Source organism: Scyliorhinus torazame, chromosome 16 (assembly GCF_047496885.1).
Source record: "Scyliorhinus torazame isolate Kashiwa2021f chromosome 16, sScyTor2.1, whole genome shotgun sequence".
Classification (NCBI taxonomy): domain Eukaryota; kingdom Metazoa; phylum Chordata; class Chondrichthyes; order Carcharhiniformes; family Scyliorhinidae; genus Scyliorhinus; species Scyliorhinus torazame.
In genome coordinates, this window is record NC_092722.1 from 135,744,383 (window position 1) to 135,767,009 (window position 22,627).

The 22,627-nt window shown below is 44.5% G+C and overlaps 1 protein-coding gene across 1 annotated transcript in view; it reads right to left on the minus strand.

Annotated features, from left to right (window-relative positions):
- kndc1 (kinase non-catalytic C-lobe domain containing 1) overlaps positions 1 to 22,627 on the minus strand; it is a 268,776-nt gene that overhangs the window by 82,402 nt on the left and 163,747 nt on the right. The window contains exons 12-15 of the mRNA XM_072479132.1: positions 20,682 to 20,796; positions 20,423 to 20,588; positions 18,241 to 19,178; positions 16,337 to 16,484 (exon numbers count right to left, since the gene is read on the minus strand). Coding sequence (XP_072335233.1) covers positions 16,337 to 16,484; positions 18,241 to 19,178; positions 20,423 to 20,588; positions 20,682 to 20,796 — 1,367 coding nt within the window. The remainder of the gene's footprint in view (positions 1 to 16,336; positions 16,485 to 18,240; positions 19,179 to 20,422; positions 20,589 to 20,681; positions 20,797 to 22,627) is intronic.

Genomic DNA, 22,627 nt, shown 5'->3' on the forward strand with positions numbered 1-22,627 from the left:
CATTCCTTGATCCGATTGAATTTCTGTGGGTCGTCCATATCTAGTAAAGAATTTCATTAACTCCTCCACAATCCTTTTAGCTGTAATATTACGTACTGGAATGGCCTCTGGAAACCTAGCAGACACATCCATTACAGTCAAAAGATATTGATTCCCCCTTTTTGTTTTAGGAAGCGGTCCTGCACAATCGATTAGGACCCTTGTAAAAGGTTCCTCAAATGCTGGAATGGGTATTAAGGGCACTGGTTTTATCACTGCTTGAGGTTTCCCTATCACTTGACATGTGTGACATGATTGACCAAATTTAACTACATCTTTATGTAGTCCAGGCCAATAAAAATGTTTCTGGATTTTAGATTGAGTTTTCCTTATTCCCAAATGACCTCCGACTGGTACCTCATGTGCAACTCGCAACACCTCCTTTCTATACCCTACCGTCAATAATACCTGATGAACTTCTGCGCACTTTTCATCCGCCTGCATATGTACAGGTCTCCACTTTCTCATCAAGACATCATTTTTACGGTAATAACACTCTGGTATACTCTCAGATTCCTCTTCTGTATGTGCTTTCTGATATATCCGTTTTATTTCTACATCTTTCTGTTGTAACTCCACCAATTTTCCTGAACTAAAAATATCCGCCTCATCCTCCACCTGTTCTTGTTCTTTTTCAACCATCTGATCAAAAATCGTTTCTGATAATTGCACTTCAACTTCATCATCACTCTTTGATTTCTCCTCTTGTCTTAACCTGTGACTTTGTGACCTTGTTACGACACAATCCAGAAAAATCCCAGGATATTCGTCCTTCAACACTTCAGTTGTCTGATTTTCCACTGGCTTATCAACCACAATAGGCATCACTCCCACCTGCGATCCAGCTATATCATTACCCAAGATAAATTGTATTCCTGGACAAGATAGGTTATCTATTACTCCTACTACCATTTCACCACTCTTCACTGGACTTTCCAACCTTACCTTATATAATGGAACGCTACTCGTCTCACCCTGAATTCCACATATCACCACCTTTTCTGGCACCATTCTTCCCAAACTACATAATTCCTCATCTCTTACCATTAAAGATTGACTAGCCCCTGTATCTCTTAAAATTGTGACTTCTTTACCTGCTCCCCCTGATACACATGAGTAAACTTTACCCACACAAGTAAATTCTTTGAAGACATCTGGCACCTTCTTAACAATTACTTCTTGAACAGGATGTACAATCGTTTGCACCTCCTTGGCTTCCCTTGGGCTTTCCTTTACCACTCTAACAAACCCCACTGTCTTATCCTGTTTTACCGCATCAGCCTTCCCAGTGCTTTTTTTCAACCACCAACACTGTGATTTTACATGGCCTAGTTTATTTCAGTGAAAACATCTGAAACTTTTCATTTCTTTTCCACCCTCCTGGATTTCTTTTTTAATCTGAGGTACACTCTCTTTATTGTCTCCCATCAGATTACCTTTACCTTTACCACTTGAGCATTTCTCATGTCCCCAGTTTCTATCCCTCACCGGCTGAAACTGATGTCGGAAACCAATCTTTGATTTATGAACTAATTCATAATCATCTGCCATTTCCGCTGCTAATCTCGCAGTTTTAACCCTCTGTTCTTCCACATGAGTTCTCACTACATCATGAATTGAATTTTTGAACTCCTCCAAAAGTATAATTTCTCTGAGAGCTTCATACGTTGGGTCTATTTTCAAAGCCCTTATCCACCTGTCAAAATTACTCTTAGCCTTTCAAACTCCATGTATGTTTGACCAAATTCTTTCGTTAAATTTCTAAACCTTTGTCTGTAAGCTTCAGGCACTAGCTCATAGGCACTTAAGATGGATTTCTTCACCTTCTCATACGTTCCAGATACCTCATCTGGTAGTGATGCAAACACTTCACTAGCTCTACCTACCAACTTTGTTTGAATCATGTCCTGTGGCCATTTCATTTGTTTAGCTACCTTCTCAAATGAAATGCAAAAGGCTTCCACTTCCTTCTTGTCAAACCTTGGCAATGTTTGGACATATTTAAATAGATTCCCACCAAGCCTTCGACTATGGCGCTCTTTCTCACTATCCTCATCACTATCATCCAACTGTACGTTTCCCTTTACTTCTGCCAATTTTAACCGATTGTCATATTTCATGGCCATTTTCTGAAGTTCAAACCCGCTCTCTTTATCTTTTTGTTCTGCTGGGGCTATTCTTTCTTTTCTCCTTTTTTCTCTCTCCTTTTCTTTATCCTCTCTCTCTCTCTTTCTCTTTCTTTTTCCTCTCTCTCACTCTCGTATTCAAGCCGCTTTAAATCTTTCTCATGTTCCATTTGTTTAATTCGCAACTGAATTTTTGCCATTTCCAATGAGTCAAACTCGATCTAAGGCAACTTTAAATGCTTAACCACTGCCATAATTACCTCACCTTTTCGCATTTTATTAGGTAAGGTTAACTGCAATGTTATTGCCAAATCTAACAGTCTGCGTTTCGTTTCTGCCCGTAAAGTACTACGTGTGACATTCTCCACCCCCAAAAACTTCTGAGCCTCTGAAAGAGCCATTGTTCACAACACTCTCCCCACTTAAACTAAAATACCACATCGGAAAAGCAACAATCCTTCACTGTCTTTAAATTCAGAAAAGCTAATCCAATAGATCGGCTTTTATCCAGGATGAGCTCCCAATTGTTATGGGCGAGGATTTTCAGAACCCCAAAATGTATCATGGAGTTCAACCAACCTCTCCCTTTAATGGATTTGTTGCTTTTCCAAGCACACGGCTTTTTCCCTAGGTGTGGGATTACAATTATGGACACGTGAGTATTTAAACGCTGCATATTCCATGAACTCAACTTAACATCTTGAATAAACATTGGATCTCTTAACACCCCTTACTTCAAAGATAACTCAGAAAATATTGCAACAGTAAATACGTCCTTAAAATGTTCCTTCAAACTTCCAAGAGACTTAACACCTTCAAACAGTATCACATCAGGTTAAAGGATATATATAGTTTCTGTAGAATGGTAGAGATATATTAGCTTGATTGCCTTCAGCTCCAGCAAAACAGCCAGGCACTTTTAAACTGCTCTCAGCAAAAACAGCCAGGCACTTTTCAAACTGAAACTAAAAACCTGCAAAACACAGACTGCAAAATGGCTGAACTGAGCTGAGCTCCACCCACTCTATGACATCACTGTTTTCTTAAAGGTACATTGCTTAAACATCCAGTTCTTAAAGGCACACTTGCATGACACATTCAAGGAGGCCTTTGAACAGCCGAGGTAGCTTTTAAGGAACACCATAAAACAGCAGAGACAGGTAGCGAAGCAGGGATACTTAGAGAATTCCAGAGTTTATGGCAGATACAGCTGAAAGGGTACCAAAGGTAGAGTGAAGAATATTGTGTACATGCAAGAGTTCAGAATTGGAGGAATGTAGAAATCTCAGTGTTGAACGGATAGAGAAGGTTAAGGAGATAGGGAGAGGCGCAGCCAGACGTACGGATATGCATTCGGATAGCACCTTTCACTAGGATGTTCCAAAAGAGCTTTATTACAAAGTAAGTACTTTGTGAAGGGCATTTACCACTGTAAATTATTCCTCCTTGTCCTTCTTGACCTGTCTGTCTGCTGGCTTTGATAGAATTCAGTATACCTCTCCATCATTTCCCAGCCTGGTTCCATTCTTGATTGTCCAGTCACATGCAGAGAAGCGAGGCTTCTTTGCCTGCTCCTGCACAGTCACTTCTGCTGTCCCCCCAAGAATCTATCCTGTTTCTCATCTAGATGCTGTCCCTCAACGACATCACTTGAAGACTCGGCGTCAGTTTTCACACGTACGCCGATGACACCCAGCGTGGCCTCATCTCACCTCTTTTGACCCTCACTCTCCCTACATTGTCAGGCTACTTGTCCCACTTCCACTACAGGATGAGCAGAAATTTCCTCCTAATAAATATTGGGAAGACTGAAGTTACACTTCCTTCGGTCCTCACCACAAACTTTGCTCCCGAGTTACCAATTCCAACCCTCTTCCGTCAACTGCCTGGGGCACAACTGGGCTATGCGCAACCTTGGTGTAAGAGATGAACCCGAGATGATTTTCCAATCGTACATCGGAACTGGCGACAGGACCACCAAAGGGAAAGATCACAAAACTTTAAGCTCAAGTTTACTTCAATGCAAATGATCTTTTGCACCAGTAAAAAATCATTACAGCAGAAGCTGGCCCACCCTCAAAAATGAGCATGCTACCCCCTCGACTTTAATAACCATCATGGCAAGTTTTTACTACTTGAGCTAGTTCGCAGGCATTCCAAGAAGCTCATCCAAATTAATTTGCTTTTTTAATTTGACACAAGGACACCAATAGGCATATGAGAGATCGGCAGCCAAAGTGTGCATTCAAAAAGACATTGGCTGGGATTTTGTGGCCCTTCCTCTGGTCCCGCCGACGGCAACCACACACAGTGGATTCCTCGGTGGCACGCCCGGTGAGCAACGCAAATGGCCACAGACTTCGGTGGGACCGGAAGATCCGGTCTGGTGGCCCCGTGGAAAACCACCTCCCCTCCAACCACCACAGAGCACTCCCCTATGGACACAGAAACCTCCCCCTCACGGAACACCCCCGGCAGTGCCAGGGTACTGCCTGGGCACAACTCTCTCCTCCCCAAGGAGCTATACTTGTGGGTCTCCAGTGGGTTCTGCATGCCAGGTGCATATGGTGATTCATGTCATGAATGGACAATCCAACTGGACGTTGGAGGGGGATAACTATAAGGTGTGCTGGCTTGATAATATTTAAATCTATTCAAATGGGGATCCCAACTTTCAAAGTCGGAATTCCCGTTGCATTTTTGACAGAGGGTGGGTCAATCCAAACAGGAAACCCTGCGGACATAAAAACCGTTTTGGGACTCCCATTTTGGAACTTCCACCACTGCCACTGTTCCTGCCACCCAAAAATGGGAGTGAAAAATCCCACCCTCCCCCATAATTTAAAAATTTTATAAAGTATAATGTTACTTTATTTTTCTAAGAAGCTGACTAATGTAGGTCAATGTGATTTGCAAAAGCTTCTGTACAGTGAAAAATTAATAATTTGTCAATAATTTAAAAACTAGTTTTTACACAAGTAGAGATCAGGTATTCTTATTAAAAATGCTTATTTTTCAATGATTTTTTGAAATTAATTTGTGGGATGTTGCGTGGCTGGCTAGGCTATTATTTATTGCCCATCCTTAACTGTCATTGAGAAGATGGTGATGATTTGCTTTCTTGAACCCCTGCAGACCCGGTGGTGTGGGTACACCCAGAGTGCTGCTCAGGATGGATTCCAGAATTTTGACCCGGCAACGGTGAATGAAAAGTGATATATTCCCAAGTCAGGATGGCGAGTGACTGGGAGTGGACCCTCCAGGTGGTGGGTTCCCATGTCTCCGGTAAACCCATCTTCAGTTGTATAATATTTCAAGAAGTATTTTTATTCCACAAATTTTCAACATTTTTACAATTTGCAACAACCCCACAATCCTGCAAACCCACCAAGCCCCCCCACCCCACAGCAATCAACGGTAACCAACCCCTCAAAATGCAAGATAAACAAACCCCAACAATTGTAGAGCCCATCACTCGCTCCCCCCTCCCCCCCCCTCTCCTCTCCTCCTCCTCCTCCTCTCTCTCTCTCTCTCTCTCTCTCCCCCCCCCACCCACAGAGCAAATTTCACTTTTTCCAGGGGCAAAAATTCCAACAGGTTCCACCGCCATGGCGAGGCACAGGATGGAGAAGCTGACCTACACCCCAACAAGATCCGCCTGCGGGCAATCATCAAGGTGAAGGCTAAAACATCTGCCCCCGCACCCGCCTGTAACTCCGGCAGGTCCGACATCCTGGATTTGGTTTCTCGGGACTGGGTTCCACATCCATATGTAAAAACCCTGAAATGATGTGGGACACTATCCTCCAAAACATTTCCAGCTTTGGGCAGGACCAAAACATATGCACAAGGTTGACAGGACCCTCCCACATCGCTCACAGACATCCGCCACACCCTTGAAAAGCTGGGTCTCCAGCAGCATCTCCACATCAGCTTTTAAACTCTTCAAATGCGCAAAATCTCTCGCTCTCTTCACCAGTCCCCCTAACCCCCTCACGTTCCATGTCACCATTCTGACCGGGAGTCTCTCACCAACCACCAGACCCCACCCCTTCTGCCCCTCCTTTCTATCATCACCATTATCCCAGGCCCTGCCTATCCGGCTGAGCCACCCCATCCTTTTGTTATCATTGTTCCCTTCCGCTTCCCCCCAGAATCCCGCCATCCACTTCCTCTTGCAACCACCTCACCCAGTATTGATCATCTCCCCCACCCTTCACAGCTCCCAGGTCCATCGAAACCTGCTCGACCAGACTCCAATGACTGCGGCCCCTCCCCGCCATCCTCCCTACATTGGCCAGTGCAGTGACCCTTCCAAATCCCCTCCTCCTCCCTACCCACTCCTCAGTAACTCAGCCCCAAACCCCAACTCCCTTAAACCAAGAAACAATAAAAAAAACGCAACCACAAGGAAAAAAAACCCAGAAAACATGCAGACAAACCCCCCCCACCCCACAATTTCAGATTCAGAAATAAAACCCCAATCAAATAGAAAGCCCTCAAGAAAATGCAATCCCTGTCCCCACCAACCAGGTGCGAATCTCAACTCTCATCGCAGCCACAGACCTTCAGCCTTAATAAATGCCTTCGCCGTCTCAAAATAAAAGTCCTTTGAGTTGTGAGTCACTCTCAGCTTCGCTGGGTAGACCACTCCAAATCTCACTCTGCTGCCGCACAATGCTGCCATCACCCATCTAAAGGCCGCTGCTTTCTCGTCAACACCGCCGTCTGATCTTGGTATCTGTGTAGACCATCGTCTTCCCACTTCACATCTCGTCTCTCCTCCCCCTGGCTCAAAACCTTCTCCTTCACATGGTAGCTGTGGAAGCAGACTGTAACCACACTTGGTGGCTCATTCGCTTTAGGCTTCAGCCTGAGCGACAGATGTGGCCTGTCTAACTCATAGCAGGAGGGTTCTTCCTCCTCCCCCCTCAACTCAGCAAATATCTTTGCAAAGTACGAGATTAGCCTAGGGCCCTCCACCTCCTCAGGCAGGCTCACAATTCTCAAATTCTGCCTCCTTGACCTGTCCTCCAGGTCCTCCACCTTAGCTCCGAGCCCTATGTTGACCTCCACCACCTTCCACAGCTCTTCACCCATCGAGGTGAACTGGTCGTTGTGTTGCGACAATGCCTCCTTTACCCCCTTCAACTTATCTCCTTGCTCCTACACCTCGACCAACGTCTTCATCCTTGCCACTTTTACCGAGGCAATCGCCACCTCCACCCCTCTTTAAGTGAAGCCATCATCCCCCTCCGAAGCACATTCAAATGCTTGGCAAACAGCCTTTAAAACTCTACCGACATCACCTTGGTTTCCACCGTGAGGGGAGCGCCACACTTGGCGACCCAGCCTCGCCACGTTTCTTCCTGCAAGACTCAAAGGAGCACTCGCTGGCGGACCTTCGCTCGCCCCCTTCTTTTCACCTTACTTCTGGGGCTTCGACATTCCTCGTCCTCCTTATGACTTCCCACACTAACTCATCCATAAACTACCCTTGAAACTGGGCATAAGTGTCCACAAATCAGGGTCTCTAGCAGGAGCCACCTAACATGCACCGTCTGCCTACATGCCGCCACCGGAAGTCCCCCAGCTGTATTAATTAAATTGTGCCACCATACTATTCTTAAGTATATCAAGGAATACTTTTTGAAGCAACATTTTTGATGAAGTAGATATTACGGAGTGTCTTAAAGGTGGAAAGGTTTATGCCACTTCAATGTTATTCCTATACATGCCATAGGTTTTTTTCAGTTTCCTTTTCTTGGCTGCATTTGTATCCCCTTAAAATCAGTTTTTCAAATGTATTTACTTTGGGAGGTTTCCTTCTCAAAATTTATCTTAAACCTAACTTCAGCTGCACTGAGGTAATATTTTATTCACCACCTTTAACTTTCTGCACAGTACCATTTCTGAATGAGGTGAATGTTTTCAAAAGCCCACGGTAACATTTTTATTGATTTTTTAAAATACAGGTCACATCAATAAACGTCTGTAGAGAGAGACAAAAAAAAGACAATGGGGCGTGAAATGTATTTTTGGCAAGTGCAAAGTGTGTGCAAGCGAATCAGCACCCAGTTTTTGACAGCACCTGATTTTCTGGTACAGTGCTCAACAGACTGCTGATTCATTATCATTTGTCTTGTGCTAATTCTGAAGCACTGTTTTTTCTTTTGTCGCCCTCTCACATACAGCATATTTTCCAAGAACGGATGCAGAGGGAGTTGGGTGGAAAGGAGTAGGGTGACGCAGGTGGTAAGAGATAAAGGACCTGGTTAGAAACGGCCTTGTGAATGATCAGAACCGAAGGAGCAAAGAGACCACATGTTCAAGTGGGTGGCCATGAATATCAGTAGGAGTGTTTATGTGAAGGGAGATAGTTCAGGAGGGAAGGAGCACAGTGAATTCCCACAGAGGCATGGGAAAAAAAAGGCAATGGGGCGTGAAATCATCCACAGAGAGCCTCAGGCTGGAATGGAGAAGTGATATCACAGGATAGGGTTGCAAGAATTATCGGGCGCGATTGTACAGCCTCGCCGCGCCCGAATCGGTGCTGCAACGAGGCCGTTAAATCTTGCTCGGACAGCCTCACGGGATCTCATTAGATCTCACAAGACTTCACAATCTGGATCTCGCCCTCACTGGGAGGGTGCAGATTTGCATATTTAAGTGAGCAGTTTGTTTCAGGTAAATATGTCTGTGCCAGGGTGTCCCAAACGCCCGCGCCAGGAGACCTCACCGTGGCGCTGTTTGGCACTGGTTTCCGTAAACATGTTTCCAGAGATGTGGACCAGGCGTAACAGCAATGCGGTAGGGGGGGGGGAGGGGGGGGGGGGGAGGTCTCCCAGACAATCGGAAGCTCCTGGATGGTCGGATTCTGGGCAGGGTAGTACCCTGATGCTACCTGGGCAGTGCCACTCTGTCACCACCACCCTGCCACTGACAGGCTGCCCAGCTGACACTGCCAGGGTGACAAGCTGGCAGTACCTAGGTGCCAGGTTGCCCATGCCAGGGATCGGGCCCAAGGATTGCCCTGCCTTTATGAGGTGGGGTGAGGGGAGGCTTGAGGACCCCCTCATCGGTAAGTTGGAGGATGTCCGAAGACCACAGCGTTGGGAGTCCAGACATCGGGATGGCATTTAAAATTGGCATCCTGATCTCTTCCTGTACTGATGAGGTAAGTGTGACCTCGGTGGGGCGTTTCCTCTCAAAAAAACAAAGTTCTGTTTGATAGCGGGGTCATTCTTGGCGCTATAGTCTCCACGAAACACTGCTTTTATTCCAAAATGGAACGCTTGTTTTTAGTTAAATCGCACCCATAAGGAGGAAAGATGCGTGGAACAAAGTGAAGTGCTCAAAGGAGGAGAAAGTGTCATAAGTGTAGGGGGCAAGACCAAAGTATAGCCTGGTGATAAGATGCACCCCACCACTGCAGCGGTTTGGAGAGGGCAAATGGTGTCAGCTATACAAGATGAAACGATGTTGGTAAGGGTCAATGTGTTGGCACAGGTTGGGTACGTTTCAATCAAAGTCAGGATTTCAGTGCAATTATCAACAAGAAGGCTATGGATGGCAGAGCCTTGTTCATGAGTGAACAGACCATCTGAGGGAACTGTGCAGGAGATGGTGAGTGATTCATTGGCAGAATCCAAGGGAGTAGTGGTGGGTGGATAATTGTGATGGAAAGTTGGTTGCATGGGTGGCTGTGGTGGATAGGAAGGTGGAGAGGAGGACGGGCAGATGGGGTTGTCGCTTATGAAGTGCTGGTGCTTTGAAGGGCCCTTCAGAGAATGCCAAGGAAGGCACAGAGTGAAGGTCCAAGTGGGTTTACCCTGGTATGGAGAGTAGCGTAAAAAGAGGAAAGAATCAAAAGCTTTTATGAATGGATGACAAGAGGGGGAGACAGGACAGAATGTTCTGAAATGGACCGAGAGAAATAAATTGAGGCCCATTGGTGAGGTGTACAACAGGCCTGGAGCACCATGAACCAGGCGAAGGGACCACGCAGATGGGAGAGGAACATGGCCATGCAGTGCCATAGTACGGCCCCTGGCATCACCTCTTGGCACTGTCCTCTGGCACTCCCCCATGCAGTGCAGTGGGGGGGGGGAATCTCTGGGGCGTTCCCGCTGTATGTGGGAAGATCCCCCTGTTTGTATGAGGGAGGTTCCTGTGTACGTACTGGGGATGGGTGGGTGGTGGGTTCTGTGCCTGTTGTGGAGGCGGATAATCTTTGGGATTTTTTTATCAGAGATCAGTGTGAACGAGGTGGGCATGCCTCCAGGATTTTTCTTCTCATAAATGCTGGACAAAATGACAAGAGCCAGCCTCCATTTGACTTTTCACAACTTCAGGAAATCTTTACACCAAGTTACAATAAAAATCTCTCAAACTATGTAACAACTGCATCCAGATCTGGGGTCACATAATAGATGGGTTTCATAATGTTACATATTGTTGATGCTTTAAAAAATGGGTATTAAACGATCTTGTTAAATTAATTGGGGAATTGGTTCCCAATGAATATAAAAATGCAAAACTGACCAGAAACATTAATCTTGCTTTTAATCGAATAAATGCTTTCCTTGGAAACGACACAAATTGTTGTACTTGTACACTCTCATTTACAATTTATCTAAGCCAGGTTGCCTAGGATACTCTTGTGTTCTCATGGCAACTAAACAGGAAGCAGCTGCATTCCTGAATACATAACTGCATGATTACTAAATTGATGCCCCTTAAAAATCCTGTAGGAAAATGCATGTTTTGCCCATGGACTATGATCTTTAGGCTCACCAAATTTACCCTGAAAATAAAGTTTCAGAGGCCTTTATCAAATCGCTTGTCTATCTGTTTACAATAAAACAATGTACAGAGAGAGAGCACCAGCAAAGTAACATATTCATTTGTTTGGTTTTAGGAGCAGACTCTGCTGTCTCAGTTTTAATGTGAAGTTCCCTAACCAGTCCAATGCCCTGTTGGAGAGCAAGTGTAACTCCAGGATGCCACCCCTGACTCATGTTTGAGGGTAAGATGTTATTATGTGTTACAGGGTTTCTGCAGTTGTAGCCAGGCGGGGTATTGTTGTGCCACTTGTGCACCAGGTGGTCACATCAGCCATGCCCAGTCCGTATTCTATTGAGGGTTATCCACGTGCTCAGGGGGGCAAGATGGGAGCCAATGGATGTGGTATATCTGGATTTCCAGAAAGCCTTTGACAAGGTGCCACAAAAAAGGTTGCTGCATAAGATAAAGATGCATGGCATTAAGGGTAAAGTAGTAGCATGGATAGAGGTTTGGTTAATTAATAGAAAGCAGAGAGTGGGGATTAATGGGTGTTTCTCTGGTTGGCAATCAGTAGCTAATGGTGTCCCTCAGGGATCAGTGTTGGGCCTACAATTGTTCACAATTTACATAGATGAATGTCCTGCAGCCGCTCCGAGACATTCTTGACCCTTGCACCAGGGAGACAACATACCATCCTGGAGTCTCGATTGTGTCCGCAGAACCGCCTGTCTATTCCCCTTATGATTTAGTCCCCATTGCTGCGTGTTCTGTGCTGAGCTTGTCTCATAGGTAAACCTTCATCCTCTGTTGCTCAGAGATGTCCATGGCAGCCGGAATAATTTGACACATGGCAGGAGCTGCAGGGGCAGTTTGAGCATCAGTCCATGTTTCAACACTGTGTCCTGGGCTCAGAAAAGGTCTGTGAAAGTGGCTCCAGTCTTTGTATTATTTTTATAAATTTTTAATAATTTTCTTTTTGTCGTGCCCACTTCTTCTTTTATTCCAATTAAGGGGCAATTTAGCATGGCCAATCCACCTACCTGCACATCTTTGGGTTGTGGGAGTGAGACCCACGCAGACACGCGGAGAATGTGGAAACTCCACACGCACATGGACAGTGACTCGGGGTGGGGATAGAACCTGGATCTTCGGTGCCGTGAGACAGCAGTGCTAACCACTGTGCCACCGTGCCACCCCCAGGCTCCAGTCTTTGTGATGGAAATCAGCCTCAATGTTTTGTGATGATAACAAGGACTTGTTCACAGCAATGGTGTTGGGCTTCAAGCCAGCCTGCTCCAGGGCAGCATGGTAGCATAGTGGTTAGCACAATTGCTTCACAGCTCCTGGGTCCCAGGTTCGATTCCCGGCTCCCAGGTTTGATTCCCGGCTTGGGTCGCTGTTTGTGCGGAGTCTGCATGTTCTCCCCATGTTTGCGTGGGTTTCCTCTGGGTGCTCCGGTTTCCTCCCACAGCCCAAAGATATGCAGGTTAGGTGGATTGGCTATGCTAAATTGCCCTTAGTGTCCAAAAAAGGTTAGGTGGGGTTACAGGGAGAGGGTGGAGGTATGGGCTTAGGTAGGGTGCTCTACCAAGGGCCGGTGTAGACTCGATGGGCTGAATGGCCTCCTTCTGCACTGTAAACTTTATGAAAGGAGGAAGGATGAGTTTGGTAATGGGGTGAATTTTAAAACAATGAGCCACTCCAAGAGCTTATAGGTTGTGCAGGGCAATGAAATGGCCCCTTAGCTCCCAGGGTCATCTGCTGGATTTCCTGGTATTGGTAGGGTTATTACCACCACCTCATGCCATATTTGGGGAATAAGGTCGTTCTCCAATGGAGTTGAAAAGTTTAAACAATGCGGGCCATTGTTTTGCCAATGGACCAAGATGGTGCAGGAAATCTGATGGAGTACCATCTTTCCTGCCAGCTTCGTCCCTTCATGGCCCACGAAGTCGAGCGGATTATTGAACTCTTGAATCCATAACTAATGTCGTCGAAGGGGTGACTGAACACACCTTCTGGGCCTACCCCAGTAAAAATCAAAACAATGGAATCAAAATGCCTATTTGCTTCACAAAGACAGAAAATTACTGGAAGCCAAGAAAGGATATCAAAGATTAAAGCAAGATTGAAGATTTTGAGGCAGGTAAGTGATAGTAAACAAAACCGGAGGTAGCATATACCAGAATGCAGTGTGAAGGAAGCGAAAGGAGAAGTATTTGCTCAGTGCTCTAACATTTAAACAACTTTTAGAATCTCCCTGGCCCTACTAGAGCACAGAATAATACAGAAAAAATGATCTTGGATTGATTAAATGCTGGCTTCAAGACGTAATTTTCTCTTCCCTTCATAGCTCTGAAGCTGCAATAGTTATATGTACCATGTGGTAAATCTTGAAAGTGATTTTATTTCATCAAATGATACCATTATTGCCTATCTATGTTACAGGAAGGTTAATGAAAGGAAGTTGAAAGCAAGACTTGCATTTATGTAGCACCTTTTAAAAATTTGTTCATGGGATGTGGTCATTGTGGGCTGGGCCAGCACTTATTGCCCATTCCTGAGGGCATTTAAGAGTCAACCACATTGCTGTGGATCTGGAGTCACAATTAGGCCAGGTAAGAACAACAGATTTCCTTCCCTAAAGGACATTAGTGAACCAGATGTTTTTTTTAATGACAATCGACAATGATTTCATGGACACCTTTAAACTTTCAATTCCAGATTTTTTTATTGAATTCAAATTTCACCATCTTGTATGGTGGGATTCAAACTCGGGTCCCCAGAACAGGGGGCGCGATTCTCCGCTCCCGCGCTGGTTGGGAGAATCGCCTGGGTCGCCAAATTTTCCCGCGACGCCGGTCCGACGCCCTCCCGCGATTCACCCAAGCGGCGAGAACGGCCCCGTCGAGTTCCGCGCGGTGCAGGCGGGAGAATCGCCCGAGACACCCAAAATGGCGATTCTCCAGCACCCCTGCTATTCTCAGGCCCGGATGGGCCGAGTGTCCAGCACTTGGTCGCTGCCGGCGGGAACAGCGCGGGAATGCTGGGAGGGTGGCCTGTGGGGGGGGGGACGGGGGATCCTGCACCGGGGGGGGGGGGGGGGGCCTGAAATGGGGTGTGGCCTGCGATCGGTGCCCACCAATCGTCGGGCCGTCCTCTCTGAAGGAGGACCTCCTTTCGTCCGCAGCCCTGCAAGATCCGTCTGACATCTTCCTGTGGGGCGGACTCGGAGAGGACGGCAACCCGCGCATGCGTGGGTGACGCCAGTTATGCGTCGCCGGCCGCGTCATGTATGCGGCGCCACCTTTACGCGGTGCCAAGGCCTGGCGCGCGTAAATGACGTGGCGCCGCTCCTAGCCCATTATCGGGCCCTGAATCGGTCGGGATAGGGGCCGTTTCGTGCCGTCGTGAACCTCGACGGCGTTCACGACGGTGCGAACACTCTGCCTCCATTTCGGAGAATCACGCCCATGATTCTGGCTCTCTGGATTACGAGCCCAGCGACAATACCACCATGCCACTGCCAACCCCCTTTTATGACCTCAGGGCCTCCCAAATTGCTTTACTGTCAATTAAGTGTATTTAACATGGTTTCTGCAATGTAAGAAATATGATGAAGAAGGTAATCCTTTCAGAACTCCTTTCAAAAAATGAAGTATTTCCAATTAGCTACACTTCCAGCTTGGGAAATGTATGTATTATCGCTGCCTGATAAGTTTACCACACCAGGGCACAGTCACTTTGCAATATTATACCATTTAAGTACAAATTATGATGTAACAGATTTAAGTTTTAATCAACCATGTTTTTCAGGAGATTCAAAGAAACCTTGCCAAGAGGATAATTATACAAGCAGTTTCAGTATTAATGGCCATCCAACAACCACACAAAGCGTCTTCAATGCATTGTATAGTTCATGTACAAGGGCACCAGGCAATCTGTATTCTAGATAAAGCCAATTTCACCCAGAATAACATAATATTAAGTAAATTACTGATTTAAATTGCACAAAAGGTGATATTTGTTCACAGATTAAAAATGCAACTTAACTTTACATGAAATTTAGACAGTGCTTTTTAAAAACTTTGATGCAAAAGTACATTTTGATACAAAGTCCTGGGAAGTCAGTGACTGATGCCAAGTAAAGGCTGCAGGAAAAATGATCAATAGGGGAACTGCAATAATACCAAGGCTTGCCAGCAGTGCAGTGTGTTCTTCTAAGAGCACTTCTGCTTAGATGTCACATTGTTTCCAGGCTCCTCCCAGTCCATATTTGGTTAAGCTTCTTTCATTGTTTGCAGCCTGCAGGAGCAGTCCCTTTAAGTCCATGTGTTGGGCCTCATGGGTAGGCCTGCATGGCTTTGCTGAGTGCAGCCTGTAATGGTGTTGGTTAACTCAGGGTGCGGATTGGGTGCCTCAAGCTGAAGCCATGGTCCTCGTTTGCACCTGCAAACGGGAGGAGCAACTGCTTCAGGCATGCGCACAACACACAGGGATTTTTGAGCATAACCAACATGGAGGGAGATGGGCCGCTGTCTCATAACAGGAACGTGCTATCTTCCCTTCATATTGGAGGCTTTAGTAAGGAGTTTGACACCTGAAAAACAGGGTCTGCACAGCTGAATTTCTAAGCCTGATTGTTCATACTGAACTTTGAGCGTATTAAAGCTTGAAGCATCTCCAAACCGACATCTACTTGCAAAATGACCTGGAAATTATGTGAATATTCCAATGGACACCCATCAATTTTAATGGGAGTTCTTTAAGGTGACTATAATTCTGAAGTTCAAAATTCTGGGATGAGATGTGGGCATCTGCACACCCTCTCCCCCTACAAGACCATGGAATAAAGGTAATCAAGGAGTACCTAAGTTGTGAGTTCCTGGCCTTTAATTGGGACTCAGTGTGTGATTGGTGAATGTAGGGCCTGCTTTCATCAAACATGCCTGGCCAAAGGGGTTTGGAGTGGGCCCATTTGCAGTTCCAGGCCGAGTAGGATACCCAATAGTAAAAAACAGTTCGGACCATTATTCTTACTTTCCCGTTTTTACTGCTTTTACCTTCTTTCCTCAAGTAATGAAGGGAACCCTTGAGGAAGGCTGATTGTTCTTGTGGAGGAGTGAGGATGGATACCAAGACCCCTCCTGTGACTACACAGCTACAGTTTTCTGGGGCCTATAGCAGTGGAGGCGGCAAAGCCTGCTCCTGCAGGTTTCCTTGTCCCCACTCCATGAACTTCGGAGGGGTCAGTTGCTGAGTTCTGCAGGAAGACATGTCCGTGTAACATTCACAGGATCACAACCTGAAGGATTGTCGAGGACGTTTAGTTTGTGCAGAGATTTTCTTAAAAGATAGAATTGTATGCATAAGTGGATACTTACAATGGTGCAGGAGGAGGAGGATTCCCATTAACTATCTCATAAAGTTGTTCCAGTAGTTTATCATCCCAGTAGAGGTCATAAAACTTCTCCGATATAGCACTATTGAATGTACTGAACTTAAGACTTTTCAAGGATAAGATGTACTCACCTTATAAAAAAAATCAGAAGGCTAAATCAATTTCAATAATGCAATATTATCATTTGGCTAAAATAATCTTAAAATTAATATTGCAGCTTGTAACCAGCCCAGAATAATATATTCTTAGTAAGACATTTGAATTGAAACCAACTTTTGAGATTTGTCTCATATACAAATGCAAATGTTTGTTCAGATGTGCGTTGATGATTCAAATACTGTATTTTTTCTCTTGCATGAAATTACTGTACAAAATAAGACCTTCCAACCAAGAATAGCACCGATCAAAACACAATTTTCATTTATTGGAATAACTGGAATTTTGTTCGATTTAAAATCCAGAAGAGTATTCAAATTGTTTTTAAGAAAACCAAAAATAAATTCAGCAATGAAAAGATAGACACACTGGAACAGAATTTTTGTCTTCACCACCTGGGCAGTTGGCAGAGCAAATTTCAGTGGATCAAAATGGGGGAGGGAATCCACGAGCAGAAGGCAAATTGTCCAGAATTGTCCAGATAGTGAATATGATAACACTCTGCCAATACACTGAGTTCAAAAGCTGTAAGCAATAAGAAAAACAGAGCCAGCAACCAAATGGTAACACGTGCAGACCGGATGATTCACTTAATGGTATGCTGCAGACTTTTAGCAGCCAAAAATGAATTCAACAGCATTTTGTAAATTTAAAAACGTTTACTAAGTGCCATACCTCACTATTATAGACTGGCAAGTCATGCTTTGGGAAAACCCATAAGGTGTACTGAAAATTCACTGAAGTTAAAAAGGATTAATATTCTGTTCTAAGCAACACATCTGTTTACAGATATGCACACACAGCAACCAAAGCCATTCATTGAATTCATGGCTAGCCACAAATTTAGATGAGGACATTTTCCTTATTAATTTCTGATCAACATTTTCCATTTTGATCCCTGATTTTTTCTATTGAAAGATATCGATCAGGACTGCACTGTCAATAGTCCTCAATATTTTCATATCAATGAGATGGCCAAGTGTGAGGCTGGGGCCATTTTAACTCCAAGGCCTCATTCAAATAAACATGTCAACCCTATTGCCCAAGGAAACACAGTAGGGCTGACCGTTGGTGGGCGGGAGCAGGAAATCTGGCGAGAGACTGATACCACTGCAGGCTCAAGGGAATAGTTCTGGATAAGATTAGTGGTGGGAAGTGGAGTCTCGAAAGAAATGCTGGTGGTGGGTGGGAGGGGGAGGCTTAAAGATTCCCTGCAAGGCTCTGATGAGCACTCTGCTTTTTGTAGCCTACAAATAATTTTCTTTTTTCTTTTTACATATTCACCAAATATTCATGGCTATTCAGCTGTCTCCTGACAGATTTCACTGGTAAGATTTGCTATCCCATAATAGTAAATCACATTTCAATTACATCATGAGGCCATGACTTCAGCATATTAAGTAGGCCCCATCTGCCTGGGTAGAATGATTCCCATGCCTAAAATATTACTGGTTAAATTGTAGTGCATGGGAATGAAGTGCAAACCCTCCGAATGCCATTTTAATGATGCACGTGCTCCCTGTGCACTACAAAGTTAAAAATCGTGGGGGGGGGGGGGGGGGGGGAGGACATAACCAATGCTTTAGCTGCCACTTTAGGATATTTAACAAAATTAAAGCAAACATTCAAAAAAAATTCAACAAAAACTCCTGTTTAAAAAAAAGTTAAGATGTTGCTACTTAATATAATTATTCATAAAATAATTTCTATGTTAAAATAAAGATCATCTACCCATGGCATGGGCTTCTTCACCATTCTCTAAGTAACCATCAAATGCAAATTCTTCTTTAATGAGGTGAACTGCTTTCTGCAAAAGACTGATTGGTGCTGGGCTTGATGAAGTTATTGCCATTAAATTGTCATGACAACATGATGAGATGCATGCAGAAGGTAAGTGGACATTTTCTGAAACCTCTGCAGTAATGTTTGCAACAGCAGTGAGTGGTTTTATTTCATTTCCAGTATCCAATATCTCCTGCGCAAAATAACATGTCTCAGACAATGGTATCACTGAGGCAACACTGTCAAAATCTACAAATTCTTTAAAACTGCTATTAGAAGACTCTGATAGAGTGTACATTTTCATATTAGGCTTTTGATTCTCATAGCCATCAAGTGTAGGATTGGAAGGGTTCTGCAACTGTGATCTGATAGAGTTTAGAGAGATCTCACTGATTCCGCTGCAGTGCATCTCTGAAAGTATCATAGATTGTGGTGAGTGTCTATTTAACTCATATCCAGGAGTACTTGGCATAACTGTTGCTTGTTCTGGCACAGTCAGCTGAGCAGTTGGTGAAGTTCGTATCCCTGTTTTGGAGTCCTGAAGAAGATGATCATTGTTTATTGGAAAAGTGGAAATAGCTGAAGAACCAGAATTGCAATTTATTTTCTGGTGCTGCGAAGAGATTGTTTGTGATTGATTTGTTTTGCTTCCTGCTGCGGTAGAATGGTTCACAGATGAAACTGAACTGATTTTAGTCTGGACAGGCGAAGTTACCAAAGTTGCTGATGGGCGTGTGCTGCTCTCAAAACTCTCAAAGTTCACAGCAGACGCTTTGACATCGGCATTACTCTTAATATCTTCAATGGGTGCAGCTCCCTGGTTCTTGTCTTTCATAGCTTTAACAAGCTGTTTGGTTGTTGGGGTTTTACTTGACACTTTGACACTGCTGGAATAAGAGAAACAATTTCAGTTAGTAAATTAGAGTTTAAAAAAATCTTTATTTCTATGTGCTCAAAACGCTGAAAATAATTTTGAACAGGTTGCAAATTTCACAGCACTTTATCAGCTTAGACTTTTTTTCTTCTATCCCATCTGTTCTGTTTCTCAATTAATGCAGAAATGTCAGACAGCACAGTGGTGCAGTGGTTAGCATTGCTGCCTCACAGCGCCGAGTTCCCAGGTTCGATCTCGGGCCTGGGTCACTGTCCGTATGTAGTTTGCACATTCTCCCCGTGTTTGCGTGGGTTTTGCCCCCACAACCCAAAAGATGTGCAGGGTAGGTGGATTGGCCACACTAATTGCCCCTTAATTGGAAAAAATGAATTGGGTGCTCCAAATTTATTTTTAAAAAAAGCAGAAATGAACCTGAAATGTGAAAAATTAAACTTTCTCTAAACAAAGTCGAAGACTACTACTGCAAGGGAATGTTCGAATTAATTTCCCCCCAACCCCAGAGATTTTTAGGGAAGATTAAGGAGATCCTCCTTCTGTAGGAAACAATGTCACATACCTCATTGTTGTACTAGTCTGTTGGTTTAACTATGTACCTGTGAAACTCAAAATGATCTTGAAGTGTCAGGAAATATTACCAGAATCATATATATTCTACCATTTCCACTTAACAGCACTTCAAAAATTAAAGTATTTCACAAAATTATATAACCAATAGTGCATTTCGCACATAAACATTTCAACTAGATTCTACAAAAAAGTAGAACATAGTAAATGATATCCATTTTGTGCAACAAAGGATGAAAAAAACATGAAATTGAATTTAATAAAAGTGATTTCCAAATAAGCACATTGCTATCATGCACACTGCACAAATAAACAAGCATTTTTCAATCATTCATGCTGCACACATAAGTAGCTGTAAACTTTATTAACTCGCAGGAGCGAATTTAGTTTGCAAAGGAACTCTCAGGAATTCAATTAATCTATCTTTTATCAGAAGTTTTACCATTCTGGCACTTGCCTGATTATGAAAATCACACTACTTTTAAAAAAAATCATCAGAGCCATTACAAATGTAACCAGTGAATCTTTTAAAAAACTACTTTTGGAATATATATTATGCAAAATTATATTTTTGCTGAATAGATTTTAATATTGTATGTTCTCAATACGGGTCCTGAACACAAACTCTAATCCTCTCAGGGGATTTGCTTTCTTATATCATTAATGCATTACCTTGTTTTCTCTTTGTGCTGTGTGAGTATTATAGGTTTGAAATGGGTGGCTGGGGAAGTGAAGGCCTCTGGAAGTTTGGAAGGGGACTTGCTGTTTACAGAATACTGACAAGGAATTGGGCCCTTTACAGCTGTCAGTTTACTGTCACTAGCAAGAGGTACAAATCCTATAAATAATGAATGAAAAAGAAAGAACATTCAATGATCATGCTTTTGCCATTTGATATGAAAACTTGTGCTGTTCAAATCATGATCAGTACCTGTTCCAGGTGATTCCTGAGCAAAATCTGTATTTCCCAGTGGAGAATGAGAGAATTCTGGTAACTCTGTTTTGCAATTCAGTCGAATGACATCCATTCCCTGTTTTTGGTAGTTCTAATAAAGGGGGAGGGGGGAATAAATAATCAACGTTATTGTATCTGTGGACACTAAATTTGCAAAATCATTAAATACAGATTCTTATGTACAAACCAGAACAACAAAAATATTAATACTGAATCGGTGCCAAAGATGAATATGAATAATTTTTTAAAACTGATATTCGGAAAACAAAGGTAGTTTTAAGGGATTTATATTTGTACGAGTAAATATTAGAAATAATGTATAGTTTTAGGTGGGTTTAATTTAATGTTTCTGTGTCTGGAAGGGAACTTTAGTTCAATTCATGCTTCATGCTGGTTAAAGGTGTTTGTAGATGTGTGTGTGTGTGTGGGGGGGGGGGGGGGGGAGGGGGGGGTGTTGATTAAGTTCCAATGGCACAAAGGGTAAATATAATTGTTTGGCAACTGGAGGCCCTTGTAAGTGAAAACAACTTTTCTTTGTTCTTTAGTTTTAACTGAAAGTAAGGGCAGTTAGTGCAGATAAACCACCGGAGAGGGAACATCTCCCACAACTCTGCTAACAGAAGTTGGAGACAGGGAGAGAGCGAGAAGGCAGCTCTTAAAGCTCTGCTCGAAGCAGGAAAAGTTGTGAAATGGAGTAATATGCAAGAAAGCAAGCTCCAGAGGAACTAAAGGATGGTTGGTTCTAGAAACCGGTAAGCAGCACATACACAACTGAGAAGGAATCAGCTGGTGAGAATCTAAGTTTCTAAAGGTTTCTAATTTATTCCTAAAGGTTCCCAAAGTAATCCTAGAGTTTGGAATATCGTACTATAGTCTGTGATACAAATATTTAAGTAATTGGGAAGGTAGTATTGGCTGGAGAGCAGAGTTTGTGTTCACAGTGGTAGTCAGTCAAGACAAAGAAATTCTAAAGGGTCTGAATACGATCCTGGAGTGGATTCACTGGTAACAGTGGAGCAGATGTTCTGTTCACAAGAGTCTTTTGAAAAATGTGGACTGGATTTCGGAATGGAAACCACGACTGGAAAGCATGATTATGACAGAAGATTTTAAAGCGTGTTTTTGGATGTAGAGTTTGGAAACTCTTATGTGACAATCATCTTGGGGGGATTCTGAGGAGAAATCCACAGACACTAACTTGCGGTTTAAAAAAAAATCATAGACATGTATGGCACAGAGGAGGCCTTTTGGCAAATTTGTCTACACTGATAGACAAGGAGCCATCCGATCAATGCTGTAAAAACACCACTAATTCATGAAGCAGTGCTTGCTTCCTTCACATGCCACATTTCCTGAGAAACCCTGGGTGGAGAATTCTCCCCCCCCCCCCCCCCCACGCCGGGTGGGAGAATCGCCGGGGCGCCACGCATGTCCCGTTTGCAACGGGCGGGTGGCGATTCTCCGGCCCGGATGGGCTGAGCGTCCTGCCCAATACGACGGGTTCCCGCCGGCGCCATCCACACCTGGTCGCTGCCGGCAGGAACAGCGCGGGAACGCTGGGGGGTCAGCCTGTGGGGGCGTGGGGGGGGGGGGCGGTAGGGGGGGGTCCTGCACCGGGGGAGGCCTCAAATGGGGTCTGGCCCACGATCGGTGCCCACCGATCGGTGGGCCGGCCTCTTTGAAGGAGGACCTCCTTTCCTCCGCCGCCCCACAAGATCCATCCGACATGTTATTGCGGGGCGGCATCGGGGAGGACGGCAACCACGCATGCGCGGGTGACGTCATTTACGCGGCGCCGGCCACGTCATTTACACGGCGCCACCAAGGCCCGGCGTGCGTAAATGACGCGACGCCGCTCCTAGCCCCCCGGGGGCGGGAGAATAGGGGGCTGGGAGCGGGCTCCAATGCCGGAGTGAAACACT